Source organism: Oncorhynchus mykiss, chromosome 27, assembly GCF_013265735.2.
Source record: "Oncorhynchus mykiss isolate Arlee chromosome 27, USDA_OmykA_1.1, whole genome shotgun sequence".
Lineage (NCBI taxonomy): Eukaryota > Metazoa > Chordata > Actinopteri > Salmoniformes > Salmonidae > Oncorhynchus > Oncorhynchus mykiss.
Window position 1 is genome coordinate 34,906,726 of NC_048591.1, and position 16,346 is coordinate 34,923,071.

The following is a 16,346-nucleotide window of genomic DNA, read 5'->3' on the forward strand; positions in this document are numbered from 1 at the left end:
AACAAGGTCCAGTTTGGATCACAGTTGTGTTTTTTTGTAAAAACAAATATGCTGTGTCTGGCCAGCCAATTGGTTGTGTTTTTCAATATGGCTCGTGCTCTCTTATTTGTCAATCAAATGTATTTGGCATCGAGAAAATGGGTGGGCAGGCAGGCAAGTTCCGATTCAGTCGTCAAAACGTGGGTTGGACAAGCAGGCAAGCTGCAGAAGGACGAGCAGGCTACTATTCCCCATCATTCATCAGTGCAATTTTGACGGCCAATGAGCTGAAAAACGTTTGAGAGGGTTTATTTAATGTTCCCTGGTTAGATGTTAGCTCATCTTGCTCTGGCTAGCATTAGTTGTTGATCTTGATGCTGTTGATGTGCATAGGTAACTGAGGGGGATAGAGCCTACCTTGTCATGGTTGTTTGATCAGTAGAATTATGAAGTTTCCAAATGTAAGAGGACTCCTATGGTATTTACACATTTGCAGAAATCAGTGGAGGCTGTTGAGGGGAGGACAGCTCATGATAATGGCTGGAATGGAGTCAATGGAATAGTATCAAACCCATAAACACTGTATGTGTTTGATACCATTCCATTGACTCCATTCCAACCATTATTAATGACCTAGCCTTTGAACAGTTACTCTGTTGCAGCTGCCTGTAAACACTCCGGCCCTGGAAAGGACAGATGTAACGGTTTTCTTCCGTCGAAGGAGAGGAGGACCAATACGCAGCGTCGTTTGTGTTCAACATGTTTAATGAAAGACGATAACGTGAACACTACACAAATACAAAATAACAACCGTGGCAAAACCCAAAACAGTCCTATCTGGTGCAGAGAACACAAAGACAGGAAACAACCACACACAAACCCCAACACAAAACAGTCCTATCTGGTGCAGAGAACACAAAGACAGGAAACAACCACCCACAAACCCCAACACAAAACAGTCCTATCTGGTGCAGAGAACACAAAGACAGGAAACAACCACCCACAAACCCCAACACAAAACAGTCCTATCTGGTGCAGAGAACACAAAGACAGGAAACAACCACCCACAAACCCCAACACAAAACAGTCCTATCTGGTGCAGAGAACACAAAGACAGGAAACAACCACCCACAAACCCCAACACAAAACAGTCCTATCTGGTGCAGAGAACACAGAGACAGGAAACAATCACCCACAACCCCCCAACACAAAACAGTCCTATCTGGTGCAGAGAACACAAAGACAGGAAACAATCACCCACAACCCCCCAACACAAAACAAGCTACCTAAATATGGTTCCCAATCAGAGACAATGAGTAACACCTGCCTCTGATTGAGAACCATATCAGGCCATACATAGAAACGGACAAACTAGACACACAACATAGAATGCCCACCCAGCTCACGTCCTGACCAACACTAAAACAAGGAAAACACAAAAGAACTATGGTCAGAACGTGACAACAGATGTTTTTATTCGGTTTTATTTACTGCAGTGTCTATTAATTGTCCAAACACACGGCTGCTTTTCTATATTGCAATAGAATTTTCACAATTGTCTCACTTTACGTCATTCTTAAACATTCTATGAATTTATGAAAAGGTCAAAATGACCATATCTAAATGCTCGCTTGTCAGAAAATGTTTAAAAAAAAAATAATAAGTAATATTCTTCCTGGGGGTGTATATATGAACAGATTTTAATGAAATGTCATGTTGCTAAAATGCTGTCAGTTCCACTTTGTCTAGAATTAGAACAATATTCAGAATGTGAATGTCACGTTCGTCGTAATGATCGGACCAAGGCGCAGCGTGGAATGCGTACTTTATCTTTTATTGAATGAACACCGAACAAAGCAACAAAAATAACAAACGAAACGTGAAGCTACACAAAATAGTGCTCACAGGCAATTACACATAGTCAAGATCCCACAAACACAAAAGGGAAATGGCTACCTAAATATGATCCCCAATCAGAGACAGCGATACACAGCTATCTCTGATTGGGAACCATATCAGGCCAACAGAAAATACAAAACCCCTAGAAGAACAAAACTAGGGCGTGACATTGAAAAGTTGGCCCAAGTCTTAATACATGGCTCTGCATCTGACTAAATGGGGTGACCAAATACAGTTACTCTGTGGGCAGGCAGTCAATCCAGTCCGTACTCTCATGTCACATTTCATACATTTTGCATGGACACTAGGTTGATCATGTGAACATAAATAAATGAAATATATGTAATTTACCTGACACTTTTATCCAAAGCGACGTACAGTCATGAATGCATACATTTTATGTATGGGTGGAATTGAACCCACTACCCTGGTGTTACAAGCACCAACTGAGCTACAAAAGGAGCCCATTGTGGATAACCTACAGCTTTGAGAGGTACAGTATGCCTCTACTTTTCATAAGAGTTTAGTGCTTTTGTGATTGTCATGCACCTATAGAACTCCAGTACTACTTGAAAAGTAGTCACTTAATTTTCTAGTTCCCTTAAAACTTCCTCTGATGATTTATCCAAACAAAATACATTTTTAGAAGAAATACTGTATATAAAACCTACATTGCTACTGTGTATAAGGGTAGATTGACGTGTTGTTTCATGTTCTTGCAAGACAAGTTTGTTAGAAGTGTACATGATTCTCAGAGGCAACCCGTCTTTCAACAACATACAACAAATTAAGTCTTGAAGGATTACTGTCTAATTAGTGTCTCTCTCATACACTAAGTTCCCTTGTGTGTGATTAGTGAGGAGCGTGTGTGTGTGTGTGTGTGTGTGTGTGTGTGTGTGTGTGTGTGTGTGTGTGTGTGTGCGCGCGTGTCTGTGTTTCTGTTTTGCTGTTATGATTTCACTATGCATGCGATAACAACTACATGTTGCCCATTTTTGTTTATCTAAAATGTATTTATTCTAATGGTGTGTGTCTTCATTGCTATCACACCACAGACTTTCAACCAGTGTTGACGCGCCCAAGAATTCTCAAATAATATTGTTTATAATTTGGGTCATAAAGAATTGTGCTAATTACAGAAGATTATACCGTATACTATGAGGTGAAAATAATATATTGCATTCTCTTATTGCATTCTCTTTTTAAAAGTCTTTTCATGTTGAAAGATAAGGTAACCAAATCATGGTGTTGGCCTTTTTCTACAGTAGCCAACTATGGTTGCTTCCATTATGGTTATGAATGGGCTATGAAAGCTAATCATGAAAGCTTACACACACACTTTGTTATTTTGGTCTGTTTACACCTCAGAACAGTACACCCCAGAACTGTCTATGGGGCTGTTACCTAATTGAATAAATTATTAATGCTGGAACCCTCTGGGGTGGGTTAAAAGACTGCTGCTGCTTTCTGTTCCTAGGGAATGTATAAATGCTTTACTAATGTCATTAGACAAGCTGGGCCTTGGGATTACAATATATTTTTGCGTTGACCCTTAATGATCCCCTGGAACAGCACTGTCTGTGAAAGGGTGACTACACTAATGAATCACATGACAAAACCTACTCACAGATATTGAAAGGTTGAGAGGGGGGGGGGGGGGGGGGGGGGGGCTCAATGGAATTCAATATTAAAAAGGTAGCAGCCTAAGTCATAATTTAAAAAACATAGTCACGACCAAAATGATTGTCACTCTTGATAAAGATGAGCAAAGAAAACTGAGCTACTGTACACTGTATGCAACAAAAAAAAATGAAAAACTATGTTTATTTTATATTAATACAATTGCTCAGAGAACAATATGTTAGTAAAAAAATATCTAAAAAGATATAGGTGTCAAAATGATTGGCACCTGTGTTTTCAATACTTTGTGCACCTTCCCCATGCGCGGATAACGGCACTTTGCCATTTTCTATAATGTTTTATTAGATTGAATAACACATTTGGAGGGATCTTAGACCGTTCCTCCTAACAGAATCTTTCCAGATTCTTGATATCCTTCGATCTGCGCTAATGGACTGCCCTCGTCAATTCAAAATACAGGTTTTCAATGGGGTTCAAGTCCTGAGACAGATGGATATTGCAAAATGTTGATTTTTGTGGTCAATTAAACATTTAATTTTGGATTTTTATATCTGCTTGGGGATATTGTCTTGCTGGAAGAGTCACTTGCGGTCAAGTTTCTTTCAAGGCCAAACCCACCACTGGTGTGCCTGGCTGAAGAGATGTATTTTCATCTACTCTGACCATAGCACCCGGTTCCAATCCAGGTGGCAATGCTGTAACTCCAGGCATTTATATGTGTTGGTTGCTACAAATAAAGGCTTTTTTAAGGCAAGTCTCCCGAACAAGCTTTCTCACTGTGCGTGTGCACAAGAAACACCTTTGTCATTTTCCAGGCAAGTTTACCACTGTTCCAGTAATCTTACACTTCTTGATTGTTGCCCTAATAGTGACAAGTGGTACAATTGGTTTTTCAATCGTTTTTTTGTACCCATTGACTGATTTCTGAAAGTCAACAACGATTTGTTTCTTGTCATTTGTGAGTTCATTGCCTTTCTTTATGGTGATGGATGACAATGGATTTTACATTTGTGTTACCTCATTTTTATACCCCAGTGAAACAGGAAGCTATGAAAGGCCAAAATACAGTTACTTAAAATGAGATTAACAGTAGGACACTAGAAGGTTAATGCAAATAACATTTTGATAACATTTTGTTAGTTGTATAAATTCTTATAAATATATAATCTATCTTTTTTGTTTTTTTGTATTACTTAAGAAAGAAAATATTTCTCTGAGCAATTGTATTAGTATAAAAAATGCACTTACAAAATGTGCATACAGTATAGCTCAGTATTTCTATGATTTATTTTATAGTCTTTTTTGCTCATCTATATCAAGGGTGCCGATAATTTTGGTTGTGACTGAATAAAGAGCAGGGGGGAAGGATGTCCTCACAGGACAAGGTCCTATCTTGAGATCTCTGCATGGAATTCACCATTGTCATCAATGCAAGTTTTATGAGAGAGATTGGGTTGTCTCATGAGGGATTTGGTGCTCTATGATTACAGTTCACTCATGAAAGGACGCAGAGCCCAATTCAACCAATTACAGATAAATAAAAACTCAAAACATGTCCGTCTTTATGTGCCTTATAGACCAATGAGCCAATCAGCATGTATGCATGTTCTAGTGTGCAGTTTTTGGAAACAAATCAGTATGTAGCTGTCTAATGAGAATCATGACGTGGGATTCCTCAAGTGGCTGAGAGAAGGTGGTTCAGAAAGGGGATAAATTCAGAGACATCCAATGCCAGTCGGTTCAGAGTGTCATCTACCAGCTGTGTGTGAAACCTGGCGCACAAGGCTGGCCTGGTAAGTGTTGAACTTAACAATACATTAACATAACTGGACCTTGTAACCAAAAGTATGTTTTCTAGATGATTCACATTATATATTTTCTGTTACAATCAATGCACCAGCTTGACAATGCAGACTGTTTTTATGCAATTATTTTCACAGATATTCCATCATGTAGCAGTAAATACAAACTGAACCGTATCAGTGACCACAGAGTTATTCTGTACTGATAGTGGTACATGGCTGTTATATTCAAGCAAGTGCTGGGAGTTGGTGATGTTGGCCGACATTGAAGAATTGTCTGGCACACTCTCCATTAGAGATTCTGCAAATCATTGTAGATCAATTTACAATATTCTGCCTCTTTTTTTGTTGTAAATTATTTTACAGGAACATGGAGCCAAACAACAGAACAACACATACAGTAACAGAATTCCTCATCACAGGATTGGATGAAGTACAACACCCAAAGGTGGTGGGACTAGCCATTTTGTTCGTCCTATTTCTCATTCTGATCGGAAGCATCACTAACATTTGTGTCATAGCATTCAACAAGCCTCTGCATACCCCCATGTACTTTTTTATTTGCTCGCTGGCAGTGGTAGACATAGTCTACACCAGCGGCATTAGTGTGACAATGCTTAACGTTCTCCTTGGTGAGGAGAGAAGAGTCCCCTATGCACCCTGCATGATACAGTGCTTCCTATTTACTTTAGGAAGCACTATGGAACCCTTCGCTATTGCTCTGATGGCTTATGATCGCCTTATTGCAATTTCATATCCTCTTCGATATCAGACTATCTTAACTAATAAAAACGTATGTTTACTTATAATAGCGACTTGGGCACTAGGCTGCATGTTTGCCAGTTTGTTTACTGGCTTGGTGAACAATTTGCCCTTTTGTGGCTCAAATAAACTCCAATACAGCTTTTGTGAATATGCAGCATTAGTAAGAGCAGCTTGTGTGAATCCTTCATATTATTTCAACGCAATATCTGCTGTGGGGACTGCTATATTATGGGTTAATTTAGCCTTGATATTCTTCTCATACATGAAGATAGTTTATGTAGTGATACAAATGTCTTCATCCAAAGACAGGAGGAAAACATTTAACACCTGTGTCTCCCACATGATAGTGGTGGCTTGCTTCTTTATCCCCAAGGTGTTGTTAATGTTGGTCACCAGGGTTGGTTTGGTTCTCACGCTCTCTCACAGAAATGGCCTAATCATTGGCTCTACTCTGGGCCCCTCTCTTGTGAACCCACTTGTGTATTGTCTCAAAACCAAGGAGATTCGAGGGCGCCTGAAATATATTTTCAAGAGATCTGAAATTAGTCCAAATATGTAATGGTTAGGGTTACCAAAGCCATTTCTTGTTTCTTGCTTGTTCCAAAAAAACGTGATTTAGTCAATATTGTTTCCATGTTATTTCATCATCATTGTAATCATGTTGAATCAATGTTGAGTTTTGATTACATTTACGAAAACTCATCAGTAGCTTGTATCTCAAATTAACCAGTCAGGTTTCAACTCTGAATCAACAAGAGTGTCAAGGTTTGGTTGATTTAGATCACAGGTGTCAAACTCATTCCATGGAAGGCAATGTGTCTGCAGCTTTTCACTCCTGTCTTTTACTGATCACGGGAGGTCACTGGTTAGTTAGGAACTCCCCTCACTTAATATTATAGGTCTTAATTGGTCACTGGTTAGTTAGGAACTCCCCTCACCTCATACTATAGGTCTAATTGGTCACTGGTTAGTGAGGAACTCCCCTCACCTGATACTCTAGATCTTAATTGGTCACTGGTTAGTTAGGAACTCCCCTCACCTGATACTCTAGGTCTTAATTGGTCACTGGTTAGTTAGGAACTCCCCTCACCTGATACTATAGGTCTAATTGGTCACTGGTTAGTGAGGAACTCCCCTCACCTGATACTCTAGGTATTAATTGGTCACTGGTTAGTTAGGAACTCCCATCACCTGATATTCTAGGTCTTAATTGCACCCAAATTGTAAGAAAATAACAAAATCCACTAGACACTAAGCCCTCCGAAAGAATGAGTTTGACACGCCTGATTTAGATTAGTTTGATGTTTTTTGACAACTTAATTAAATGTCAGTCAAAATTGATTTGATTTGACATTTTAGCCCATTAAATGTTATCTACTGTTAATTGCAATTTTATTGAAATGTCAAGTGTTATCGTAAAGCATATGTAGTAATAGACCACTATTAGATTATTGCAGTATTATCTTAAAAATATGATCTGATCTAGACAATTGACTACATTATTGTTGCAGTTCTTAAGATTGCCAGCACCAAAGGCTGCCTCAAAACCCTTTCTATCTGCAGTGGCCAGCTGATCATCATTGCCCTCTATATTCTACCTAGAATTTGTATTTATCTGTCCAGTAATACCGGCATTAGATTCAGCACTGATTTACATATTGTTATTATCATGTTGTATAGCCTGCTCCCTCCTATGATCAATCTACTGATATACTGTTTCAAGACAAAAGATATAAAACAGAGCTTGATGAAAAGATTCAAAAGATGAACTGGTCCACAGAAAGAGAGATGCCACCATTGTTCCTGTACCAAAGATAGCGAAGGTAAGTGATCTAAACTACTATCGCCTGGTAGAATTCACTTCTGACACACTTCTGACTCTGCTTTGAGAGGCTAGTTAAGGATCATATCACCTGAACCTTCCCCGACACCCTAGACTCACAACAATTTGCATACCGCCCCAACAGATCCACAGACGTCGCAATGGCCATTGCACTGCACCCTGCCCTATCCCACCTGGACAAGAGGAATACCTATGTAAGAATGCTGTTCATAGACTACAGCTCAGCCTTCAAAACCATAGTGCCCCAGGTGGTGAAGGTAGGCAGCAACACCTCCGCCATGCTGACCCTCAACACGGGGGCCCCACAGGGGTTTGTGTTGAGCCCCCGCCTGTACTCCCTGTTCATCCTTGAATGCTTGTCCACGCATGTCTCCAACTCAATCATCAAGTTTGCTGAAAACACAACAGTGGTAGGCCTAATACCAACATTGCAGAGACACCCTATAGGGAGGAGGTGAGGGCCCTGGCGAAATAGTGACAGGAACATTACCTCTCGCTCAATGTCAACAAAACTAAAGAGGTGATCGTGGAATACAGGAGACAGCAGAGAGAGAATGCCCCCATCCACATTGATGTGCCGCAGCTTAAAGTTATTTGGCATGCATGCCACTGAAGACCAGAAATGGTCCCTTCAAACAGACAAAATGGAGAAAAATGCACAATAGTGCCTCATCAACCTCAGGAGGCTGAAGAAATGTGGGTTGACCGCTAAGAACATCACAAACTTATATAGATGCACCATCGAGAGCATTCTGTTGGGCTGTATCAAGGCCTAGTACTGCAACTGCACAACCCGCAATCGCAGGTGTGGTCAGCCCAAAGCATCATCAGGGGCACACTAACTGCCCTCCTGGACACCTAAAGCACCCAGTCTCACAGGAAGGCCAAGAAGATCATCAAGGACCCCAGCCACCCAAGCCACGGCTTGTTCACTCCTCTACCTTCTGCACTGAACAAAAATATAAACGCAACATGTAAAATGTTGGTCCCATATTTAATGAGCTGAAATTAAACTTCCCAGAAATGTTTCACACGCAAAAAACACTTGTTTCTCGCCAATGTTGTGTACTAATTGGTTTACATCCCTGTTAGTGAGCATTTCTCTTTTACCAAGATAATCCATCCACCTGTCAAGTGTAGCATATCAAGAAGCAGATTAAACAGCATGATCATTACACAGGTGCACCTTGTCCTGGGGGTGATAAAAGTCCCCTCTAAAGTGTGCAGTTTTGTCATGCATTTCAATGCCACAGATGTCTAAAGTTTTGAGGGAGTGTGCAATTACTGCAGGAATGTTCACCAGAGCTGTTGCCAGAAATTTAATGTACATTTCTCTATTATAATCTGCTTCCACTGTCGTTTTAGAGAATTTGTCAGTACCTCCAACCGGCCTCACAACCACAGACCACGGGTAAACTGGCCAGCCCAGGACCTCCACATCCAGCTTCTTCACCTGCAGGATCGTCTGAGACCAGCCTCCTGGACAGCTGAAGAATTTCTGCACAAACTGTCAGAAACCATCTCAGGAAAGCTCATCTGCATGCTCGTAGTCCTCACCAGGGTCTTGACCTGACTGCAGTTTGGCATCGTAACCAACTTCAGTGGGCAAATGCTCACTTTCAATGGTCACCGGCATGCTGCAGAAGTGTGCTTTTCGTGGATGATTCTCAGTTTCATCTGTACAACTGGCAGATGGCAGACAGCGCGTGTGGAGTCATGTGAGTGAGCAGTTTGCTAATGACAACGTTGTGAACGGAGTGCCCCACGTTGGCGGTGGGGTTATGGTATGGGCAGGCATAAGCTACAGACACAAACACAATTGCATTTTATTGATGGCAATTTGAATGCACAGCGATACCGTGACGGGATCTTGAGGCACATTGTGCAATTCATCCTCCGCCATCACTTCATGTTTCAGTTTGATAATGCACTGCCCCATGTCGCGAGGATCTGCAGACCAGCCACCTGGACAGCTGAAGAAACTGTGTGTATGTACAATCAAATAATTTCTGCACAAACTGTCAGTTCCTTCCAATTCCTGGAAGCTGAAAATGTCCCAGTTCCTCCATGTCCTCCATACTCACCTGTTGTCACTCATTGGGCATGTTTGGGATGATCTGGACCAACATGCACGACAGCGTGTCCCTAGCAACTTCACACAGCCATTGAAGGGGAGTAGGACAATATTCCACAGGCTTCAATCAACGGCCTGATCAATCCATGCGATGTGTCACGCTGCATTAGGCAAATGGTGGTCACACCAGATACTGACTGGTTTTCCAATCCACGACCCTATTTTCTTCAAGGTATCTGTGACAGAGGCATATCTTTCTTCCCAGTCATGTGAAATCCATAGATTAGGGCCTAATGCATTTATTTCAATTGACGGATTTCCTTATATGAACTGCAACTGAATAAAAACTATGAAATTGTTACATATTTTTGTAAAATGTTTGTTAGATTATGTTAATAAGAATTCTGACACCTATCTTTTAGATTTTTTGTATTACTTCTGAAAGAAAATAGTTTAGTATAAAAATTGTAATTACAAAATGTGCATACAGTATAGCTCAGTATTTCTATGATTTATTTTATAGTCTTTTTTGCTCATCTATATCAAGGGTGTGAATAATTTGGGTTGTGACTGAATAAAGAGCAGGGGGAGGGATGTCCTCACAGGACAAGGTCCTATCTTGAGATCTGTGCATGGAATTCACCATTGTTGTCAATGCATGATTTATGAGAGAGATTGGGTTGTCTCATGAGGGATTTGGTGCTCTATGATTACAGTTCACTCATGAAAGGACTCCGGGCCCAAATCAACAAATTACAGTTAAAGGACAACTCAAAACATGTCCGTCTTTATGTGTCTTATGGACCTCTGAGCTAATCAGCTTGTACGCATGTTCAAGTGTGCAGATTCTACACCTGTTTTTGGATACAAATCGGTATGTAGCTGTTTAATCAAATTAAAGTTTATTTGTCACATGCGCCGAATACAACAGGCGTAGAGCTTACAGTGAAATGCTTACTTACAGGCTCTAGCCAATAGTGCGAAAAAAGGTATGTATGTGTGTGTTTGTGTGTGTGTCTAATGAGAATCATGACGTGGGATTCCTCAAGTGGCTGAGAGAAGGTGGTTCAGAAAGAGGATAAATTCAGAGACATCCAATGCAAGTCGGTTCAGAGTGTGTGAAACCTGGCGCACAAGGCTGGCCTGGTAAGTATTGAACTTAACAATCCATTAACATAACTTGACCTTGTAACCAACAGTATGTTTTCTAGATGATTCACATTATATATTTTCTGTTACAATCAATGCACCAGTTTGATAATGCAGACTGTTTTTATGCAATTCTTTTCACAGATATTCCATCATGTAGCAGTAAATACAAACTGAACCATATCAGTGACCACAGAGTTATTCTGTACTGATAGTGGTACATGGCTGTTATATTCAAGCAAGTGCTGGGAGTTGGTGATGTTGGCCGACATTGAAGAATTGTCTGGCACACTCTCCATTAGATATTCTGCTAATCACTGTAGATCAATATACAATCTTTTGCTTCTTATTTGGTAAATTATTTTACAGGAACATGGAGCCAACCAACAGAACAACACATACAGTAACAGAATTCCTCATCACAGGATTGGATGAAGTACAACACCCAAAGGTGGTGGGACTAGCCATTTTGTTCGTCCTCTTTCTCATTCTGATCGGAAGCATCACTAACATTTGTGTCATAGCATTCAACAAGCCTCTGCATACCCCAATGTACTTTTTTATTTGCTCGCTGGCAGTGGTAGACATAGTTTTCTCCAGCGGCACTAGTGTTACAATGCTTAACGTTCTCCTTGGTGAGGAGAGAAGAGTCCCCTATGCACCCTGCATGATACAGTGCTTCTTATTTCATTTTGGAAGTTCTATGGAACCCTTCGCAATTGCTCTGATGGCTTATGATCGCCTTATTGCAATTTCGTATCCTCTTCGATATCAGACTATCTTAACTAATACAAATGTATGTTTACTTATATTAGCCAATTGGGCAGTAGGCTGCATGCTTGCCAGTTTGTTGACTGGCTTGGTGAACAATCTGCCCTTCTGTGGCTCAAATAAACTCCCATACAGCTTTTGTGAATATGCAGCATTAGTAAGAGCAGCATGTGTGAATCCTTCACGTTATTTCAATGCAATTTCTGCTTTGGCGACTGCCATATTATGGCTTACTTTAGCCTTGATAATCGTCTCATACATGAAGATAGTTTATGTAGTGATACAAATGTCTTCATCCATAGACAGGAGGAAAACATTTAACACCTGTGTCTCCCACATGATAGTGGTGGCTTGCTTCTTTATCCCCAAGGTGTTGTTAATATTGGTCACCAGGGTTGGTTTGGTTCTCACGCTCTCTCACAGAAATGGCCTAGTCATTGGCTCTTCTCTGGGCCCCTCTCTTGTGAACCCACTTGTGTATTGTCTCAAAACCAAGGAGATTCGAGGGCGCCTGAAATATATTTTCAAGAGATCTGAAATTAGTCCAAATATGTAATGGTTAGGGTTACCAAAGCCATTTCTTGTTTCTTGCTTGTTCCAATAAAAAGTGGTTGAGTCAAAATTGTTCCCATGTTATTTCATCATTAATGTAATTGTGTTGAATCAATGTTGAGTTTTGATTGAATTTGTTAAAACTCATCAGTGGTTTGTATCTCAATTTAACTAGTCAGGTTTCAACTGTTAATCAACAAGAGTGTCAAGGTTTGCTTGATTTAGATCACAGGTGTCAAACTCATTCCATGGAAGGCAATGTGTCTGCAGCTTTTCACTTCTGTCTTTTACTGATCACGGGAGGTCACTGGTTAGTTAGGAACTCCCCTCACTTAATACTCTAGGTCTTAATTGGTCACTGGTTAGTTAGGAACTCCCCTCACCTGATACTCTAGGTCTTAATTGGTCACTGGTTAGTTAGGAACTCCCCTCACTTAATACTCTAGGTGTTAATTGGTCACTGGTTAGTTAGGAACTCCCCTCACCTGATACTCTAGGTCTTAATTGGTCACTGATTAGTTAGGAACAACCCTCACCTGATACTCTAGGTCTTAATTGGTCACTGGTTAGTAAGGAACTCCCCTCACTTAATACTCTAGGTCTTAATTGGTCACTGGTTAGTTAGGAACTCCCCTCACCTGATACTCTAGGTCTTAATTGGTCACTGATTAGTTAGGAACTCCCCTCACCTGATACTCTAGGTCTTAATTGGTCACTGGTTAGTAAGGAACTCCCCTCACCTGATACTCTAGGTCTTAATTGGTCACTGGTTAGTAAGGAACTCCCCTCACCTGATACTCTAGGTCTTAATTGCACACAAATTGTAAGGAAATAATGAAAATCAGTTGACGCTGAGGCCTCCAAGGAATGATTTGACACGCCTGATTTAGATTAGTTTGATGTCTGTTGACAACTCAATTAAATGTCAGTCAAAATTAATTTGATTTTACATTTTAGCCCATTCTAACCATATTTAATATTATCTACTATTAAATGCAATTTTTGAAATGTCAAGTGTTAGCGTAGAGTGTATGTAGTAATGGATCACAATTAGATTATTGCAGTATTATCTTAAAAGTGTGATCTGATCTTGACAATTGACTACATTATTGTTGCAGTTCTTAAGATTGCTAGCACCAAAGGCCGCCTCAAAACCCTTTCTATCTGCAGTGGCCAGCTGATCATCATTGCCCTCTATATTCTACCTAGAATTTGTATTTATCTGTCCAGTAATACCGGCATTAGATTCAGCACTGATTTACATATTGTTATTATCATGTTGTATAGCCTGCTCCCTCCTATGATCAATCTACTGATATACTGTTTCAAGACAAAAGATATGAAACAGAGCTTGATGAAAAGATTCAAAAGATGAACTGGTCCACAGAAAGAGAGTCTCTGCTGTATCTTAATGATTTAGCTATGTAACTACAAATAGTTTCATACAATACATTTTGTTGTACAGATGCTTAATGATTTAATATTGTTTATAAAAAAATGTATCAAAACAAAAATGAATTTAGCATCTATTTGTATCTAATATATTGATATTTTGCATTGAATTGCATTAATTTGAAAGTGCATTTTTGGATTCATAAATTAATTATATATACGCCTCAAATTCAAATCTGGACCTTGAAGTAAGTTCCATTGTTTATTTGTAGTTTTCCCCTCTAAGGAAGGAATGATTTAAACCTGGGAAATTAATGATCGGCTGCACCATCGAGAGCATCCTGACTGGTTGCATCACTGCCTGTTATAGCAACTGCTCAGCCTCCGACCGCAAGGCACTACAGACAGTAATACGAACGGCCCAGTACATCACTGGGGCCAAGCTTCCTGCCATACAGGACCTCTATACCAGGCGGTGTCAGAAGAAGGCCCTAAAAATTGACAAAGACTCCAGCCACCCCAGTCATAGACTGTTCTCTCTGCTACCGCATGAAAGGCAGTACCGGAGCGCCAAGTCTATGTGCAAGAGGCTTCTAAACAGCTTCTACCCCCAAGCCATAAGACTCCTGATCATCTAGTCAAATGGCTACCCAGACTATTTGCAGTGTCCCCACCCTCCCTCTCACCCCTCTTTACACCACTGCAACTCTCTGTGGTCATCTATGCATAGTCACTTGAATAACTCTTCCTACATGTACATACTACCTCAACTAATCGTTGTCCCTGCACATTGACTCTGCATCGGTACACCCTGTATACAGTCTCTCTATTGTTATTTTACTGCTGCTCTTTAATTACTTGTTACTTTTATCTCTTATTCTTATCTGTATTTTTTTGAAACTGCATTGTTGGTTAGGGGCTCGAAATCAATCATTTCACTGTAAGGTCTACCTGTTGTATTCTGCACATGTGACTAATACAATTTGGTCATGTAGAACAGAAAATAATCAGGCATCTGTCACGCTCGTCGTTGCATGAAGAAGGAGTGGACCAAAGCGCAGCGGGGTACGTGTTCATGATAATTTATTAAAACTGACCAGAAAATAATCAGGCTTCTATCACGCTTTTCGTTGCATGAAGAAGAAGTGGACCAAATCGCAGCGGTGTATGTGTTCATGATTATTTATTAAAACTGAACACTAGAACAAAATAACACTTGGAACAAAACGAAACAGTTCTGCCTGGTGCAAACACAAAACAGAAAATAACTACCCACAAAACACACGTGGGAAAAGGCTACTAAGTATGGTTCCGAATCAGAGACAACGATAGACAGCTGTCTCTGGCCAAAACAAAGAAATACAAAACATAGAAAAATGAACATAGAATGCCCACCCAAATCACACCCTGACCAAACCAAAATAGAGACATAAAAAGCTCTAAGGTCAGGGCGTGACAGCGCCAGACCTCGTAGGGTCGAATTTGAATAGCCCTGATATATAGCCATTGTTTCTTCAACAATATAACTTATAGATGCGTCAAGAGTTTAGTTGAACAGTCACACCACCAGCACAACCTAAATATAAGCTTGTTTTACTCCAATATTTGTAAACAATTTAAATGTAAGCAAACACTGAATAGCCTTAAAACATGGTGACAATAAAAAAAATGATATCATGGATGGTCATTCCTTGCATCCATAGTTCTGTCTATGAATTTGAGAGTGGTTGCATTTCTCCTGGCCTAAAAAACAAAACACAGGCAGGGTGTCCACTTTGATTTTGTTTCTACTAAGGATTCGATTTATAAGGTGTCTTGTTATAAGGATTCCTGAATACTCTTTATTGTTGCAGCAGTGCCATAATGGGCTGTAATTCCTTTTGTTTTCCCAATCTGGAATACATCAAATGTCGACCACATTAGCTGCCGAGAAAATTTTCTTTGGTTATTTTACCCCCAAGCCGAAACAGCGACGGCTCACATGGAACTACACTGGTCTTTGTGCAAACTGGAAATGGCATATCCTAATACGGCATTTAATGTTGCTAGGGACTTTTATAAAGGAAATCTGAGGATAATGCTCTCAAAATTCTACCAAACATATCTCCTGTGCTAGACGTGGAGAGAACCTGCTTGACCTTTGTTACTCTCCCTTCCGGGTCGGCTACAAGGCCCTCCCCCACCCTCCCTTCGGGCAAATCAGATCACACCACCATCCTGCTCCTACACATGGAAAGATGGCAGGATTCACAGAAAACATTTTTGAAAACCACTCTATTTTACCACGGTAAGGTGACTGGGAACATGGACGGGTACAGACAGATTAGCGTTGACCTCTGACCTCTGGCAAAGTCTGGCCGGAGAGTTTATGGACATACTCAATTTCCCCCTATCCCAGTCTGTTGTCCCCACTTGCTTCAAGATGTTACCATTGTTCCTGTACCAAAGATAGCGAAGGTAAGTGATCTAAACTACTATC

The 16,346-nt window shown here is 40.4% G+C and overlaps 2 protein-coding genes across 2 annotated transcripts; both read left to right on the top strand.

Moving 5' to 3' along the window:
- Window positions 1-5,691: 5,691 nt before the first annotated feature.
- Window positions 5,692-6,797, top strand: LOC110507206 (olfactory receptor 51E2-like). The gene is made up of 2 exons (XM_036965031.1): window positions 5,692-5,983; window positions 6,242-6,797. The coding sequence occupies exons 1-2, from the start codon at window positions 5,692-5,694 to the stop codon at window positions 6,643-6,645; spliced, it is 696 nt and encodes a 231-aa protein (XP_036820926.1). The 3' UTR covers window positions 6,646-6,797.
- Window positions 6,798-11,281: 4,484 nt separating this feature from the next.
- On the top strand, window positions 11,282-12,479 carry LOC110507207 (putative olfactory receptor 10D3). Its single transcript, XM_021587098.2, has one exon. The coding sequence runs from the start codon at window positions 11,526-11,528 to the stop codon at window positions 12,477-12,479; it is 954 nt and encodes a 317-aa protein (XP_021442773.2). The 5' UTR covers window positions 11,282-11,525.
- Window positions 12,480-16,346: the final 3,867 nt, after the last annotated feature.